Genomic DNA, 16,861 nt, shown 5'->3' with positions numbered 1-16,861 from the left:
CTTTTTCAGTTAATTAGCTGGATGTTGTGTAGTTAATAAGGAAGAGCCAGGTGCAGTCACTCAACAGTGAAAATACAGTTAATGACTATCCAGCTGCCTCATTCATTGCATACCAGCCTTCCTGTGTACTGATGGATGAAGGGTGGCCTAGAAGAAATAATTTCAGTCCTACAGTGCTATATTTTCTCAGGAAAAAAGAACTGATCAAGAAACATGAACACTTTCTGGGATATACATTTTAATGTTCACATTGGGCTAGCTTGATTTCTGCTTCCATACTTGTTAAATAGAAAAAAAATTCTTAAAGTGTGTTGGACTACAGTTCCAGGATGCCTGGCACGGTCTGCAAACAAGGCTCTTGTCTTATTTAAACTGCCGGTGGCAGTATTGAGTTTGTTCAGTGGGGAGAGTAACAGCATGGAGACTGGACTTGGTGTTTACACAAATACAAACAAGAGCATTGGTAGACTTCTTAGGGATATTAACTGTAATGGCATATATTTCCTGTGCAAACTTCATTATGACAGGGACTATATAAAGAGATTCTCATAACCTTACATGAGCTTTAGAACTTTAGTTTTCTTGAATTTAGTGACACTTTCCCTAGGAAATGCAGTTAGTGTTGGATTCTCAGTGTTGGTCTTATATATCACTAATGCCCCATTTAAGAAGAGCCATGAGACCCTTCCAGAAGTGAACATTTCCATCACCGTTGCTACTGCACCCATTGAGCCAGGAGCTGAGAACAGTTACTGCCTTTTTCCTATTGTTGGCTTGCTGATCTGCTGTGGCCCAGAGCAAAAGAAAGAAGACAAGCCTATTACATTGACTGAGAACAGCATTTCTCAACCTTAGCAATTTTAAGACGTATGGACTTCAACTCCTGGAATTCTCCAACATGCTGGCTGGGGAATTCTGGGAGTTGAAGTCCACGTGTCTTGAAGTCGCCAAAGTTGAGAAATGCTGAGGGGTTTGAAGCAAATCTAGAGGGGTTTGGTTAGTGGGGTAGGCATGTTCCCAACCATGCCCACCTTTGATGGCAACTCTGTTTCCTGCTCTGTGCTTAGAGCTTCAATTGTCGTTTGAACAAAAACTTCTTGTAAACACTAAAACAGGCAGCTGATGAGAAAGATAGCTTGAAATGCAGCTTGACCTAGTGTCAGCCTGGCTAACTTACATTCTGTGGCCTGCTCAAGTTGTAATCAGCTATTTTATCAGTTCGTTTTGTCTTTTTCTTTAGAATTTCTACTTGTTAATCAATGGTAAAAATGAAAGCAAGGAAATGAATGAGAAAAACAAAGAAGCATTACTGGAGGTAAATGAGATTTATGTTAACCGACTGTGCATTTGGTTGTAAAGGAGGCCTTCTTCCCTGTTCCCAAAATAGAACAGAAATATTTCAGTTCTCCATTTGAGGCAATATAAAAACAGGAAGTTCAGACTTCATTGTTATATTTTAAAGCTCTAAAAAAAAACAAGGGTCCACAACATGTCTAACATGGGGAAACTGATTCTGACAACTTGGGTCAAGTTTGAAGTGATTCACAGGACCATGGAAACCTGTCTTGACCATTGTCTGGGTTTAGGAAACACATTGATCCTATGACAGACCCATGAATTAAAATACACTAGTTAATCACAAAATGTTCAATAAATCAAGCACTGTAATGGCCTGTGAGGATAACCTTGGGAGACAGGAGGAGGAAGAGCACAGGCAGGGCAATGGTTAGACAAGAGATATCTCAGCCCACAGAAGGAATGGGGGTGGAGAAAGCGTCTCAGAAGGGACCCTCCCTAGTTCTCTGGAAAGTAAAGGCAGGGGAGGGGGGAAGCGCTGCAGACTTGCAAGAATCTTTTACTTCACCTTACAGTAAAGGTAGTGTGGGCTCAGCATCCATGGTTTTGGCTTCCTGCCTGGACTACCTTAAAGGGCTGACAAGCACATTCAAAGATGCAGCAACTTGCCATCTCATTCCAAACATACCCAAAAGAGCTGGGGCTGAACTCTTCTTTCCAAAGGGCTGGGCTTTTGCTTGGCTTCACCGTGCTGAAGAGGAATATTCACACACTACTGTAAGGCTGTCCAAAATAATTATTTACCTTTCCACATACTTGAAGCGGCCAACTTTCTAACTTTGTTTTAAAAGCATCACGTGTCTATTAAATTTAACATTTATTGAGTGCCCCGTTTTAAGCTCCATCAGTGTTTCAAATGTGAGACTGCTCTGAAAAGGTTCAGATGGATCCACTGCAAAATCCCAAATGGTTCCTTTCAAGCTTGAGCCTGGGGAGCGATGAGTACATCTCCCTGCACTTCCGAAATGCGTGGTGACTGCCTGTTCTTAACACTCAAGTCTGCGTGCACTTTGATTTTGGAAACCACCTCCTTAATGCGGTTGTTTGCTAACCTGGTGAATGTGCCTGCTTCTGGGCTCAGCAATACCCAAGCTGTAGAAGCCTTGTTTTTCCTATAGAGCAATGGTGCCCTCCAGTTGTTTCAGATTGTAGCTGTCATGGCTTGAAATTGCTATCATCGCTGATGAGAGTTGGTTCAAAACATAGAGGGCACCAGCAGAAGGACCAGCATTCAGTCCTTGGCATCTCTGTGTAGGCTTGGCAAATATTCCTGGAGGAAATGTGGGTAATAATTTGGCAAATACTTTAATGTAGGCTTTCACAGCTGGTATCTGTTGGGCAGGGTTGGGCTTCAGGGTTTAGTGACCATGGTCTAGACAACAGATTTCCTGATGTTTCGCCAGCAACTGTAGCTGGCATCTTCAGAGGCACGGTAGTCACTAAGCCCTGAAGCCCAGCCCTGCCCAATTTGGCAAATATTCCTGAAGGAAATATGGGACAGCTGCTGCTAACCAGTGTAAGCCTTATGGAGGTTATTTTAAAGCCATGCCTCTAAAAGTTCTTCTCTCAAATCAGCAGTTGATCAAGTGTTCAAGTGATCAAGTTAACACTTGTTCAAGAGTTCAGGAGGGGTTCTTCATGTGCTCAGAAGATCAAGTGTTAAGGATTTGCCCCGCCTTTGGTGTGGGGAAGGGTCAGAGCTGATGGGCTGAATGGGGACTTGGGCTTGGTGGAAGCAAAGTTGAACAAGCCGTGTTACAAGACGGTTGCCTCTTCCTGCTCTGCCTCATCCCCTCTTCCCTCTGCAGGAAAGCTTCTGTGGCACATCTGTTATCGTGCCAGAAGTTGAAGGTGCCCTTTATTTAAAGGAAGATGGAAAGAAATCCTGGAAGAGGCGCTATTTTCTTCTACGAGCTTCAGGCATTTATTATGTCCCAAAGGGGAAGACCAAGGTCAGGCAAGTCAAAGAAATCCTTTGAAGCATTAAAGCAATTTGTAAAGGGGAAGGCAAAGAAGTCCCCAAGTGACATTTGAGGAACAGCATCTGGTGCCCCTGAGAGCTGCTGTTCGGGCAAATAGGGGGAATGGGTGGCAGAATGTCTCTGATGCGCTTTCCCCCTATAGACTACCCTTTTGCTTTTCAATAATAATAATAAATTGCATCGGTGAAGTCATGAAAAGAAATAACATCTCTGAACTGCAGTTGGTCAGTCACTACAAAATAATGTAATCATTTTTGGCCTATTTTTAAAGAAATAGAATAGTATACAATGGACTAGCTTTGCTTGGCAAACTGCCAACAGAAAGAAGCCACCATTGTTTGGGAAGCGCTAAAGGAGAGAATTGGCATGTTACTTTGATAAGCGCTTCTGCTTTGCTCCTCCTCTTGAGATCCTTCCGGGAAACATTTTGGAGTCCATTGGCATACATTCGTATTTTCCCTGAATGTTTTTTTTCTGTGTCTAGATCATACAGTGGCAGGGGTGTCCTCAGGGATGGGGTGGTCAAACAGGTCAAGATAGAGGCCACAACCACACTCTTGGTTACCATCTTGATTTTTTTGACTGCCCTGTAGACATCCCTACAGTTCTGCATTTGAAAGCATTAAGGTAGAGGGATTCTCTGTTTCTCTTGTTAAAGATATTTGTGCCAGGAACATCCCTTTCTCAGCTGCTATTGTCGGCTAAGTTCTGCAAGAGTTGCTATTGGTTAAAATAAACCCAAAAGCATATACGTGAACCAGGAAGTATTTAAAGCCCTTCATGTTGGTACTTCATCTGCAGATCCTTCACTGGGAAACTTGGTTGCCGTGGCAACCCATTAAGAACGGGCAATGTACATTTTGTGATAGTAGAAACTCTGTTGCAGGTGGCAGGAGTGCAAAGTGACACAGAATGACAGATGAAGTTTTCACTTTTGTATAAATAAACCTTCAACATGCACTAATGAAAAGTCTTTTTTTTTTTTTTGAAAGTGGCTATGAATCCTATGCACTTTCCTCTGACAGAAATGTAGTGTTTTTTGTGGGTTTGTTTTTGCAAATCTAGAGTGAACCATTTGCTTCAAGTCCTCAGAGAAGTAATGGTCCACCTCTCCTTCACCATTCCTAAACTTAACGATATATTACAAAAACTGCATTGTCATTAATTGTCTGATCAATAAGTGGATTAAAAAGTTATCCATGGGAGAGGTTACCTTCTTTTGAATAAATAGATAATTGTCATTCTAATAACTACAGATTGTATTTTTAATTTTTAGACCTCCCGAGACTTGGCTTGCTTCATACAGTTTGAGAACGTAAATGTTTATTATGGTATTCAATACAAAATGAAGTATAAGTCCCCTACAGACTATTGTTTTGTCTTAAAGGTATGTATTACAGAACATGCAATCTGAGTTGCTGTGTAGTGTACTGTGTGAAAGGTCCCCTTGCAAGCACCAAGTCATGTCTGACCCTTTGGGGGGACGCCACTTTCGCAATGTTTTCTTGGCAAACTATAGAGCGGGGTGGTTTGCCATGGCCTTCCCCAGTCGTCACCTTCCCCAGAAGCTGGGTACTAATTTTACCGACCTCGGAAGGATGGAAGGCTGAGTTGACCTGAGCCGGCTACCCGAGAATCCAGCTTTCGCTGGGATCAGACTCAGGTCGTGTGGAGAGTTTCGGTTGCAGTACTGCCGCCTACCACTCTGCACCACACAAGGCTCTCAGATGAAGAAAAGTATGTACTAAATATGGATTGTGAATTAATCCAATGACTGGAAAATGGGGCTGGAGTTTTACTCCCAGGTGAATTACTGTGCAGCTTTGAGCACACATTTGAGTACAAATGAGCCACACAAGGCTCATTTGTACTATATGTACTATGTACTGAGTTACATATCATGTTGACCATGCATTTCTATAATGTCTACTCAAAAGTAATCCTTGCTGACTTCAATGAGGTGCAGGGGTGTCTGCAGAGTGTAGTCAGAAAAATCAAGATGGCAGCCACAATGGTGCAATCAAAGCTCTGCCCATTTTTTAGGTGTGACACACATTAATAAAAAGCAGGGCTTTGATCATACCATTCTGTCCACCATCTTGACTTTTATGACTATGACCTATCCCTGATGAGGCTTATTCCCAGCTAAATGGGTACAGAAGATTGCAACCTTACAGCAAGAGTCCAATGCCTAATTTTTCAGAAGAAAACTATTTTTGGATAGCCACATAAAGACTTCATAATGAGATTGTTATAATCATATGAAATGGGTATGTGTTAGGACCACTGCTTCTAGCTCGTTCATAAATTATCCTCTGGGGTGATGTCATCAGGTTTGTGGCGATGCTGTGTTATGCAAGGTAGTGAAAGACAAAAAGGAACTCATTCCCCAAATTGAATGAATGAGCCATACTTTGGCAGATATTGTTCCAGCCCAGTAGAGCAGAACAACCTACCTTGGAGTGGAGGTGGACAGTTTAACGAAAGTGTTATCCGTGTGTGTGGCAGCTGTGAAAAAGTAGATTCCATGTCAGGGTTCATTAGGAAAGGAATGAAAATGGCAGAAGAACCAATTACTCAAGAGCTGGTGGGTTCCCCTTCACTGAATGCGTTCAAGCACCAATTACATAGCCATTTATACGGAATGTTTTAATTTGGATTCCTGCACCGATCAGGGCTTTGGACTCCATACAGCAAATGGTCCCTTTCAGCTCTATAACTCCATGGAAAGGATGACCCTTGGAAGAAAGGGTTCGTATTAGACATTTTAGGCTTTTCAGTTTAGGGGGAAAAAATGAGTGAGAGGAGATATGATAGGAGTTCCAAAACTTTACATGTGTGGAGAAAAGAGATGGAAAGGGTTTTCCCCCTCACCTTTCTCACAATACTTAAACCAAGAGTCAGTTTATGAAATAATGCTGCTATATCCTACCTGCATAGTTGCACAATGGAAGTTGCTTCCCTAAGTGGGGCTTAATAGCCAATAACTTTGAGGGTGTCAGAAATAACTCATGTATGGAAGAGAAGAGCATTAGTAGTTACTATCATAATAGTTACATGCTGCTTTAGGCAGCCTGTAGGTAACGTAAGCCCTGACCTGTGTAAATCTGATTTTATGGAAGGGGATACAAGAATGGTGCTGCACAATCTGATGTGCGCAAACATTGGCTTACATGAGGGTTCCTGAAATCGAATCATCTAGGACAGTGTTTCTCAACCTCAGGCTGGCTGGGGAATCCTAGGACTTGAAGTCCATAGAAGTTGGTGAGGTTGAGAACTGCTGATCTAGGACACTCCTTGTGCTCCTAAGTAGCTATTTTTTCTAGTGTTGTTTCAAGTTCTTGGTGTTAATTTTTAACCTAGATGGCAATTTAATCTAGGGGCCATTTGAGGGCTGATCATGAACATCCTAGTTTTAAGATTTGGAGGAGAGAATCCTTTAAGTATGTTGCCCTTTCAGGGGCCTACATGGCCCAGAACATGGGAAAAGGTCTCCTCCTCTGCCATCCTTAAATCATGGGATATGGTCCCTTTGGGCTGCGGTTGTTCCCCACTCTCTGCATTGAAGTACACCTTTTTCATTTAACCTTTAAAGTTGTTTAAGTAATTTTCCTAGTGGCTTTCATAAATTTTTATTCATGTTTTGCTATGATTATGGTTTGAATTTTATTTCCTACCTTGGGAGTTTTCAGAAGGGTGGTAAAAATGCTTTCAGTAAGGAAAGCCGCGTTTTCCATATTGTGGGTGGCCAAAACACAGGGATCCGCCCTGTTGGAATGCTCAATCCTGCCAGCTACTGAAGAGTATCAGCTCTGGTGAAACAAATGAAGCACCATAAATGTTGCTGAAATGTACAAATACGTTTTCAGCCTTTGTTGCTTTTGTTGGTGCTAATCAGAAACCAAGGAATTTGCAATCCCAACTTAAATCAGAAAGACTTCCCAAGCTGAGGAGGTAAAATTTTGTTGTCAGCATTTGCTTGTAGGTCAGATTCAAGTTCTGGGACTATAGTATGTAGCATTTCTTTAGAAAATTTGAAAAACCACCAAGTCTTGGCTTCTCATTTAAAAAAAAAAAAAAAAATCTTCACAGTTGGCAGTAGTAAGGTAATCTATATGTAAATTGGCTCATTTACTCAGTCTGTTGTGTGTTGGATACCAGGAGAATTTAATTATGCTTTATTGGCACAAGTTTTGCTTGAGTAACCTGAGAGTAATGATGCATAATGTGGAATTAATCTAGGGTGAAAGAATTGGTGTCCTGGGAGCAAACTGGCACAATAGCATCTTCTTACCCCATTTCCATTGCTTAGTACTTCTCATTGGAGCCCATGCAGTTCATTTTCCTAATTCTTTCAGACATTGCTGTCCAGAATTGAGTTGCTGTATTCTTTAACAACAGTGTGGGTAGCAATATTGCTTGTTTACTAATAGCATTTGCAGCTTTCCATGAAATAAAATAGAAAAGAACATTCAGCTGGAATCTGGGATTTGTTTTGGTGCCTCCCACATCTGACTCCTTGTAAAACAGCATACCTTATAGGAGGAGAGCCATGTTAGACTATTGTAGCTAGTCTGGTAGCACCTTTTCAGACTAACAGATTTTATTAAAATGCCTTTTTAACTCATTCATCTAAGAAATATTAAAAGTTATTTAATAACCTTTGTTAGCCTGAAAAGGTGCTACCAGCCACTTTCTGGTTTTCTAAAAATAGTGTGATAAGGAAAGGGATCTGAGGTATCTTTCAATCATGGCAACTTCATGCAAGAAGGGTTATAGTTTATCACATGGAAGCGTAATAGTGGTGTTTGGATTATACGGCTGACCCCGTCTCACGCTATAACTTCTATCTGTTGATGGCACACTGTCATGGGTGTTCTGGTTAAATAGAGTGCATCTAGTTTTGGGCTGTCTCTTGGCTCCTTCAAAGGTGGCTGGGAGATGGTCACTTCCTGCCACATTTTTTTTAAAGTTTTTGGAAGGGGGAAAAAACCCAGTGGTAAACTAATTGAAGTTAGCACCACCACAGAGAAAGTCAAGAGAATATCACCCACTCAACTGCTTTCTTTCCACATCCCACCCCCACCCCTGCCCAAGTTTCACATGGAAATTTTAAAGCAGCTACATTTTTCGTCTTTCTGCTGCAAGCAGGCAAGAAGAGTTAAAAGCTGTTTGGTGCTACAGCTACAGAGCTATAAACTTACAAATACCTCTTGAGATGGTATGTACCCAACACTCTAGCTGCCCCAAGAGCCAGTCCAGTGTCCCATACCAACCCAACTTATTACAAAGTATGACTAAGATAATAATTTGTAAGCTTCCATTTTGAATGTCTGAAATTTTAAAAACGTTATCACTGTAATAGGAATACCTCTCCCCTAACATCTCCCAAATTTAAAAAAATAATAATTAAAGGTAAAATGCACAAAATGTATTTACTGGAGCAATTAAGGCTCTGGAACCCTGTCCCAAGTTGAATTGCTGGTATGTGAGAATCAAATATAACTTGAAAATTATTTAGCAAAATCATGTCCCCCCCCCTTTTTTTTTCTTCTGAGAAAAAAAATTGTTTCTTGAGGGGATGGGTTTGAGTGGTGGAAAAAAATAGTTTACCTTTAACTTTTTTTTAAAAAAGCTTCTGATGAAACTGTTTAGAAAATCTACAATTACTATTATTCAGAAAATGAAAAATACAAAGGTAATCAAATGTGTAATCTTCTCTTTGTATCCTTTTGTATATATTTCTACCAGTTCATTTCATGATGAAGTTGATTCTAGGCCACAAAAGCTTATGTCTAATAAATGTGCTAGTCTTTAAGATGTCATAAAACTCTTGTTTTCAATGCAAGAGATGAAAACAGCAAAAGTAAACACTGAAAAATGGGAAAGTATCTGATGCCATCTGCTGGGTTTAACCTATTACCGCAACACTATTAGCTGTTGTTTTTGTAAGAAACTCTCAGGCCCAAGGGAAGATGAAAAAGTAACTTTCAATTAATGAGCTGGACATCACTATCTTGATAAGTTGATATCTTAGTTATGTAATGGTGGTAAGATATATCAACAAATCCTACAAGATCCGTTTCTAAATCCAACTTTAGTTTATTCATACAGTGTATGGTATATGTCATTCATAGGAACTCCTTATCCAGATATAAATAGCAGTATTTTCTATCCACTAAACAATTCTAATAATAAAGGCATAAGGTTTATTTGATTTAGGCATTACTAAGGATTCAAATATAGAGAAATCATGTATTTATATTTGGAAAAAACATGGCTTGCCTCTACTATATCACTGAAAGATACTGAAATCCCTAATAATATTGGCGGAATCAATCCAAGTACATGTTATATACCATTCTGATTAAGTACTGTATATGCCCAGATCCTCCAGTGAGATGAACAGTTGGTTAAATTATGTTATTTGGGTTTTTTCTTTCATATCTGGCATCCAATGGAATGGAAGACATTTAACATCTATACCAGCCTTTCTCAACCTTTTGATCCTGCAGGAACCCTTGAAGTATTTTTCAGGCCTCAGGGAACCTCTGCACATTCAGGCTCAAATATAGGCCACAAATTACAAAGTTATTATATTTGTTTCATGTGTAGGCCCTTATATATGCATTCATGGTGTTCTTAAACTAAAAATAATGAAACTTACCTCTTTAATGAGAAGTTGCCCGAACGTGAAATAGTTTTTTAAATAAATCATGATCTCCCAGGGAACCCCTACCAACCTCTTGTGGAACCCTAGGTTCCATGGAACCCTGGTTGAGAAACCCTGAGCTAGATGATCACCAACCAATTAAGAGTAGAGACCAAGCTGAAAAGTTTAGTTGATACTGGACAGCAAGCAAGAATGGTCTGCAGAAATAACTTCAAAAAGAGCAGGAATAAAAGATTTAAAATAAATGAACAAGATCTACGTGGAACTGTACAAGTCAGCACTGCATTGGCATAATTTATTCTGTAGGCTGGACTATTGTTTATATATCAGTGTCAGAAGAATTTTGACAAATCATTTTGCATTATTGATACGTCAGTGATCACATAGAATGCATTTGACATGTAAAACAGCCCTGGGACTTTTATCGATGAAGGCTAGCATCCCATACATGGTACTGGACAAATGTGGATGCACATTGTCCTCAGATCCTAAAGAGATGGAAAGGTAAAATGAGAAAAATTTCAACAGAGAAGGAAGGAAATTTGTTTGCTTTTGGAAAAGGGCAGATAGTAAATTTGTCTTCCTGTTTTTATCACTTCCAGATGACAATTAAGAACTGTTTACATACTGGGTTTAAGTTCAGAATCCTGATGGGCTTCAAATTAATTTAGCTAAGTCACATTGTAGGTTGCTGTAAGTCAAGTTTCCATGGAATAGAGCACAAATATTTATAACCTGTGGGGTTCTGATAGATGGCTTTTTGTGATTTATTTACAGACGCATATCAAATTAGTTTCCTGTTAATTTAACATTTCTTTATTTAAAGCATGCTTATCCTGACTCCTTTATAATCAATTAAAAATAAAGGTAGTCCTTGCTTGCAAGCTTGCAGTCTAAAAGGCCTATGAGAAAAAAGGAAGAGATGGAAAATTAAGTTTTGTTTTTGTTTTTTAAAGCCAAGCTTGACTACAGATTCTTAAATACCAATTGCAATCATGTAATTCCCAGCCAGAAGGGCTGATGAAAAAGACTGCTTTCCATCTTCTCTGTAGTTTCTCTCACTGTTGTCTGTGGTTGGGCTGAGATGGCTGTGATGAGAGGGGGGCTAGTGGAAAGTTGGTTTGTCTGCTTGGGTTTAGTTTTTTAACGATTACAAAAAAATACTGTTGCTGTCATTATTTGCAGCATCCCCAAATACAGAAGGAGTCACAGTATATCAAATACCTGTGCTGTGATGACAAGCAGTCTCTACATCACTGGGTAACTGGTATCAGAATTGCAAAGGTAAGAAGAAAGGGATATTTCTCAATAGTAAAGGAGAAAGAAATGATGGAAACCAAGAAGGAATTAATCCTCTTGTGAATGATAAAAACTCTAGTGAATATACATGACCTTAGAGTATGCAGACCCGAATTTGTTTTGCAAAAATAAATTACTTTGTCAAACAAATAATGGGCTTCAAGTCAACTCCAAACTTCACAGATGCAGATATATAAGTGCACATCTGCTCTATAGTGGGTTTAACCCAGTTCTTTTTCCTGTGGGTTTATAGTCTTGTTTACCAGCTTATAGTTTTTATGGAAGAGATTTCAAACCATCCACTGAAGACGTATTTCTGCTCAGAATTCATTGCACTAATCAAAGGAGAGAAATGCATGTTCCTTTTTTAAGATGGAAAAACTTGATTTATGGCCCTTTTTTGGATATAAAGCAAAATGTGAGATATGGTGTGCTTATTTTTCAGTATGGGAAGGCCTTGTATGGTAACTACATTGGTGCAGTGCAGAAGGCTGAGTTGGCTTCACGCTTGGCAAAACTAGGGAATACTGAATCCATAGCTTCTGGGGGATCATTTTCAAGAGGTACCCAAAATATTTATTTCTAAAAAATTATTTTGAGGATTATAAGCTCATTTTTTTCCTACCATCTTGCCAATCACTACCATTGCCTATTGCGTTCAATAAGAATTTTAGGGTGTGACTTTTCAGTGAACAAATTACAGTCCACATCATGAAAATAAAGTCAAGTGTATCTATTTGATGTAAACCTGAGAAATTTCTCCAAGTGGACAGAGGTTCATTTTATTAAGAAGCACTGATGCAGGTAACAGTTCTGCAGCCAAGGAGGAGGCCAAACAGGTAAAGAGAAGTTTATTCAGCAACAATCACTGGATCTATACTGCAGCAGCAGCAGCAGCACCAGCACAAGGACGGTTGCAGTACTTACAGGTAGTTCTCACTTAATGACCATTCATTTAGTGACAATTCAGACTTACGCTGGTGCTGAAAAAAATTACTTAGAACCAGTGCTCACACTTACAACTGTTGCAGCGTCCCTGCAGTCACGTGATCACGATTTGGGCACTTGGCAACCAGTTCACATTTATGACCATCACAGCATCACGTGATCACCATTTTCAACCTTCCTGGCCAGCTTCTGGAAAGCAAAATCAATGGGGAACAGAATAATTCACTTAACGACCACATGGTTCGCTTAATGGCCATGGTGATTCATAAATGTGAACCCAGTTGCCAAGCGCCCAAATCATGATCATGTGATTGAGGATGCTGCAATGGGCATAAGTGTGAGGACCAGTTGTAAGTTTTTTACAGCACCATTAAACTGTCCGAACTGTCACTAAAATGTTGTTAAGTGAGGACTACTTGTATGTTTACAGAATGATTCTCTGGGATTTGCTGGTTCCTGCCTTGCCAATCTCAGCTTTTAATTATGATCCAGAATAAGATTTTTTTTTTTTTTGCTTAAATCTAATTATTTTTACTAGCATAAGCAAACTTCTTTCTTCGTTGTTGCATTATTATAGGTAGCACTCATACAAATGGACAAATCCCCCAGAACTTAACTCTAAGTGCAGCAAACACTGCAGGGACTGGAAAATCTGCTGATATGCCAAAGGTACAAGTTAATGTATGTAATCCTTCCTATCTTTTTGGAAGAAAGGGTCTTCCAAGACCAATGGTCTCTATTTGTTGAAGAGGAAGTCTTGTTCCCTGCCTGTAAACTGGCACTGAGCATGGATGTCTGTGATGGGGAAGTTTACATGTATGTAAATTTGAACAGGTTTCAGAGACACTTTTTAGGCACTGATGTGTGCTGAACTTCTACTGTCTATAACTGCACTGTTGACTGGACCAAACTGACTCCTTGAGTAGTTTTTTTAAATAGGATCTGAGATGGCCTGGAGATAGATCTTGCCCAGATCTTGCTTTTATGCTCATATTTACATCCTTTGCAGCTTAAGTACAAACAAGCTTGTGCAAATTTAAGCCCTGAATTGTTGAAACTAGCAAATAAAGGCAGGTTAGAAGTCTAGGAAAGGACTCTAAAATTTTAACACAGGGAAGACATTTTGGGAGAAATAACAAGTAGGGTACTTAACAAAAATTGTCATGAATTTAAAACATTGGATTACCAACCCCTCATAGTTTGGCTAAGGTCTTAGAACATGCATCATGTTGCATATATCTGTATCTACGTATCTATCTCCAGCTCTATAAAATTACACTCACACACACACAAATACACACACCACTATGTTTAAGGAGCCATGTAGAATGCAGATAACAATATTCAAGTTAACCAGTTGGAATGGTTTAATACGACATATGATTTCTCTGTTTTGATAGAAATTTCACCTCAGCTTGTTGCCCCATATATAAACAAACAAGAAAATGCTGCATACATACAAAATAACAGTTAGAGGGTAGGTATTCCAAAAGGAGACGACAGTCATAAGGCCTACTTCCAAGTCCCTGCTACCCCAACCTCCTGCAGGGTCCCAAAGCATCACTTCCAGGCAGATTTCATTGAGCGTGGGGGTAAAGGGCAGATCTGATTTGGAGAAGACAATCCTGTAGGTAAAATGAACGCAAGCCACAAATACCAACATGGTGCTTGAAATATGGTGCAACACTATTAGCGCTTAGCTTTCTGCACCTGATGGACTTTCCAGGTGTTCCAAAATAAAGGATATTGCAGAAATTCAGTCTTGAGATGAGGCTTCCACTTAAAACAAGCCATTCCTGGAGCATCAGCTGGAGCTGGGTAAAGGCTTCCCTGCCCATGGCCTCCACTTGCTGATCAAGTAGAAGCCATGAATTCAGGAGGATATGCAAGGTAGGACTTGCTTCTTTGGAAAGAAAGCAACCTTGCCCAGAACTACCATAGGGGACATCATAAAACCTATAGCTTCTAGAGAAACACCAACTCAATCTTGCTAGGATTTAATTTATGAATGTCTTGTCCCTTCCAGGCCATAATAGCCTCAGGCAAGAGCACTCACTCCATCTACTGTCCAGCCCACGGTGGAAATATATAACTACCACATACTGATTATACCTCATTCCATACCAGTGAAAAACCCTAAAATGCATCTCATATTTTAATATTGAAAAGAAAATGGGGAAAAAAGGCTTTTAAGTGTTAATGCATTGTAAGGAATGTTGAATTTTGTTTTCAACCTCTTCCCTTAACTCTTTGTAAATTAACATTTGACATGGGGGTGGCACAAAGAATATAGGCAAAAGTAATTGGGATACTGTGGTTATTTGAGATACTGAATGCAAATGAACATTAGAGATGGGTAAACCATTCCTTTTGCTTCTCATTCTTTCTTTTATAATTTTGGTGCCATAACTAAAAATTTTTAAAAATACACCAAAATGATTGTACATTTCTCCTAACGTTTTTGACAATTCCCTTTAAAATGTTACATCTTTGCACATTAATTACATGAGGTATGCATTTTGTATACAGATTCCATATATATCTGTGTGTATAATTAACAAATTCAATTGCAAAATTCAGAGAATTTTTAAAGCAAGCTGAGTTTCAATTCAATATTGATTCAGATATGAAAAATTAAATAAATTAACATTCAAATGTAAGTTAAACAACCTTTTGCCCATCCCTAGTGAACATAAAAATATTTGATAGACTTTTGCTTTTGTCAGCATTAATCCTAGTAAAATCAGGAAGTATCTAATTGATTGATTCTTTGAATAATAGGCAGTGTAGCAGTGGGAATCTCCTGACTGTATTCTTCGTTAACATGATACTCAGCGATAATTTCGGGTACAAACTCTTAGCCATTTGCCAATCATTTTAAAATTATTTTTTAAGGTTAAAAAGCCAGATGTTATCTCCAGTGCTGCTCAAGCATCATCCCTACCCACACAACAGCTGAAACAGATTCGTAAACCTGGTGGATTGCAGCCTCCTCCCCCTCCTCAAAGACACTCTTCTGCTATTACTACTTTGTTGGACTTACCCAGCAATTCTGAGAGGGAAAATATAATTTCCTCATCAAATTATGAAGAATTTCCACCACCACCTGAATTGATACCACCTCCTCCTGATTGGGAGGATCTGCTGCCGCCACCACCACCACCACCATCTCCACCACCACCTGAATACCATGAATCTCCTCCCGATTTCATTCCTCCCCCACCGCCTTCCCTTCCTGCTGGCGCTGGCTCTCCAGAACTACCTCCACCTTCACTCTCTGTCCCTGGTATACCACCCCCAACCAAGAAGAAACCACCACCACCACCTAGAAGGCAAGAAGGTGCTCGGCAAGCAGGAAGACCAAAACAAAGTGGATCAATTCCAAGGGGAGATGCTGTTGAACAAGGAGATTTCATGTCTGATCTAATGAGAGCCTTGCAAAAGAAAAGGAGTGAGACATCATGAAGCAAGTAGTTTTAAATATCAGGTGGTCCAAAGGAGCTTTTGCTAGAAAATGTCACAAAAACCAAAGGTCCTGTTGAGATAGTAGATCACTTCCCATGCTCTTGCTTGAAGGCTGAAAAGCACAGTCAAGCATAGGAAATGCCCCAGAGAAAAGCAGGTTCCAGAAGAGTAATTTGTTTTTTAAAAATAAAAAAATAGTAATTTAAAAGCTATTTTTTTCAGATTTTTCCCTGCGCCACCATAAGGGCTTGCCAGTTTCAATCATCTAAGCATAGGCTAGAGCACTTTGCAGAAGTAAGAGGCGGAATACTAAATACAGTAACAAATGATTAATTCTCTTGACAGCTTGTAAATTCCCTTTTTCTTATTGGCTGAAGTTATGAGATCAAGATCTACCTTTTTGCTTCCTATAGTTGGATACAAAGGGAAAATACTACCCAGGACTTTATTATGCACATGTTATCCTGACCACAATATACTACACCTGTTTCCTCAATTTCTTTTGAAGCCACAGTGAATATTGTTTTCAGTGATAATATCTGCAGGTAATCTCTGTGGTTATTTATTTGGTTTAATGCCAGGATAATTCTTTTGGAAATAGCTTTCATTCTTCCTCTCTCATCTACAAATTTAGTGGTTGTCTTAGGTGACACCTAAAAATATTTGTCTCAGAAAAAGTAATTTATTTCTTCTTATATATCTTTCATCATGTATATTTCATTTTCATTCTCCTTTATTTACTGCAACATTCATGAATAAAACTGTCTTTTATCTCTTCAACCCAGTGTCTAAATTAATGAAAAGCGCACACACATAGGAAATTAATGGCTGGATTCACATATTATTAAGCCTTGGTTTGTTTTATTCTATGGCTTCTATAACTGTAACGAATTCTGTACAGATTCACACAACACCCTAAGCCATTAAATCATGGTTTATAAACTATATAAGCTGGGTTCACATATCACAGTAAGCCATACTAAACAAAGCACATTTTACTTAGTGCAATGTTTGAAGCTGGACAGTAATAGGAAGTACAGGCAGTCCTTGCTTACTGACCACTTGTTCAGTGACTATTCAAAGTTATGACAGTGCTGAAAAAAACTTAACAGAAAATTTAAGAACATTTATGACCTTT

General features: G+C 39.3%; 1 protein-coding gene across 1 annotated transcript in view; it reads left to right on the top strand.

Annotated features, from left to right (window-relative positions):
- The window catches only part of APBB1IP (amyloid beta precursor protein binding family B member 1 interacting protein), a 28,915-nt gene extending 12,420 nt beyond the window's left edge, over positions 1 to 16,495 (top strand). Inside the window, exons 7-13 of the mRNA XM_063303506.1 lie at positions 1,241 to 1,315; positions 3,165 to 3,308; positions 4,615 to 4,725; positions 11,197 to 11,295; positions 11,756 to 11,873; positions 12,836 to 12,927; positions 15,154 to 16,495. Of these exons, the coding sequence (XP_063159576.1) occupies positions 1,241 to 1,315; positions 3,165 to 3,308; positions 4,615 to 4,725; positions 11,197 to 11,295; positions 11,756 to 11,873; positions 12,836 to 12,927; positions 15,154 to 15,723 (1,209 nt within the window). The 3' untranslated portion in view covers positions 15,724 to 16,495. The remainder of the gene's footprint in view (positions 1 to 1,240; positions 1,316 to 3,164; positions 3,309 to 4,614; positions 4,726 to 11,196; positions 11,296 to 11,755; positions 11,874 to 12,835; positions 12,928 to 15,153) is intronic.
- The last annotated feature ends 366 nt before the right edge of the window (positions 16,496 to 16,861 follow it).

The sequence above is a fragment of the Candoia aspera genome, chromosome 4 (genome assembly GCF_035149785.1).
Source record: "Candoia aspera isolate rCanAsp1 chromosome 4, rCanAsp1.hap2, whole genome shotgun sequence".
NCBI lineage: Eukaryota > Metazoa > Chordata > Lepidosauria > Squamata > Boidae > Candoia > Candoia aspera.
This window is presented reverse-complemented; position numbering and strand designations above follow the sequence as displayed.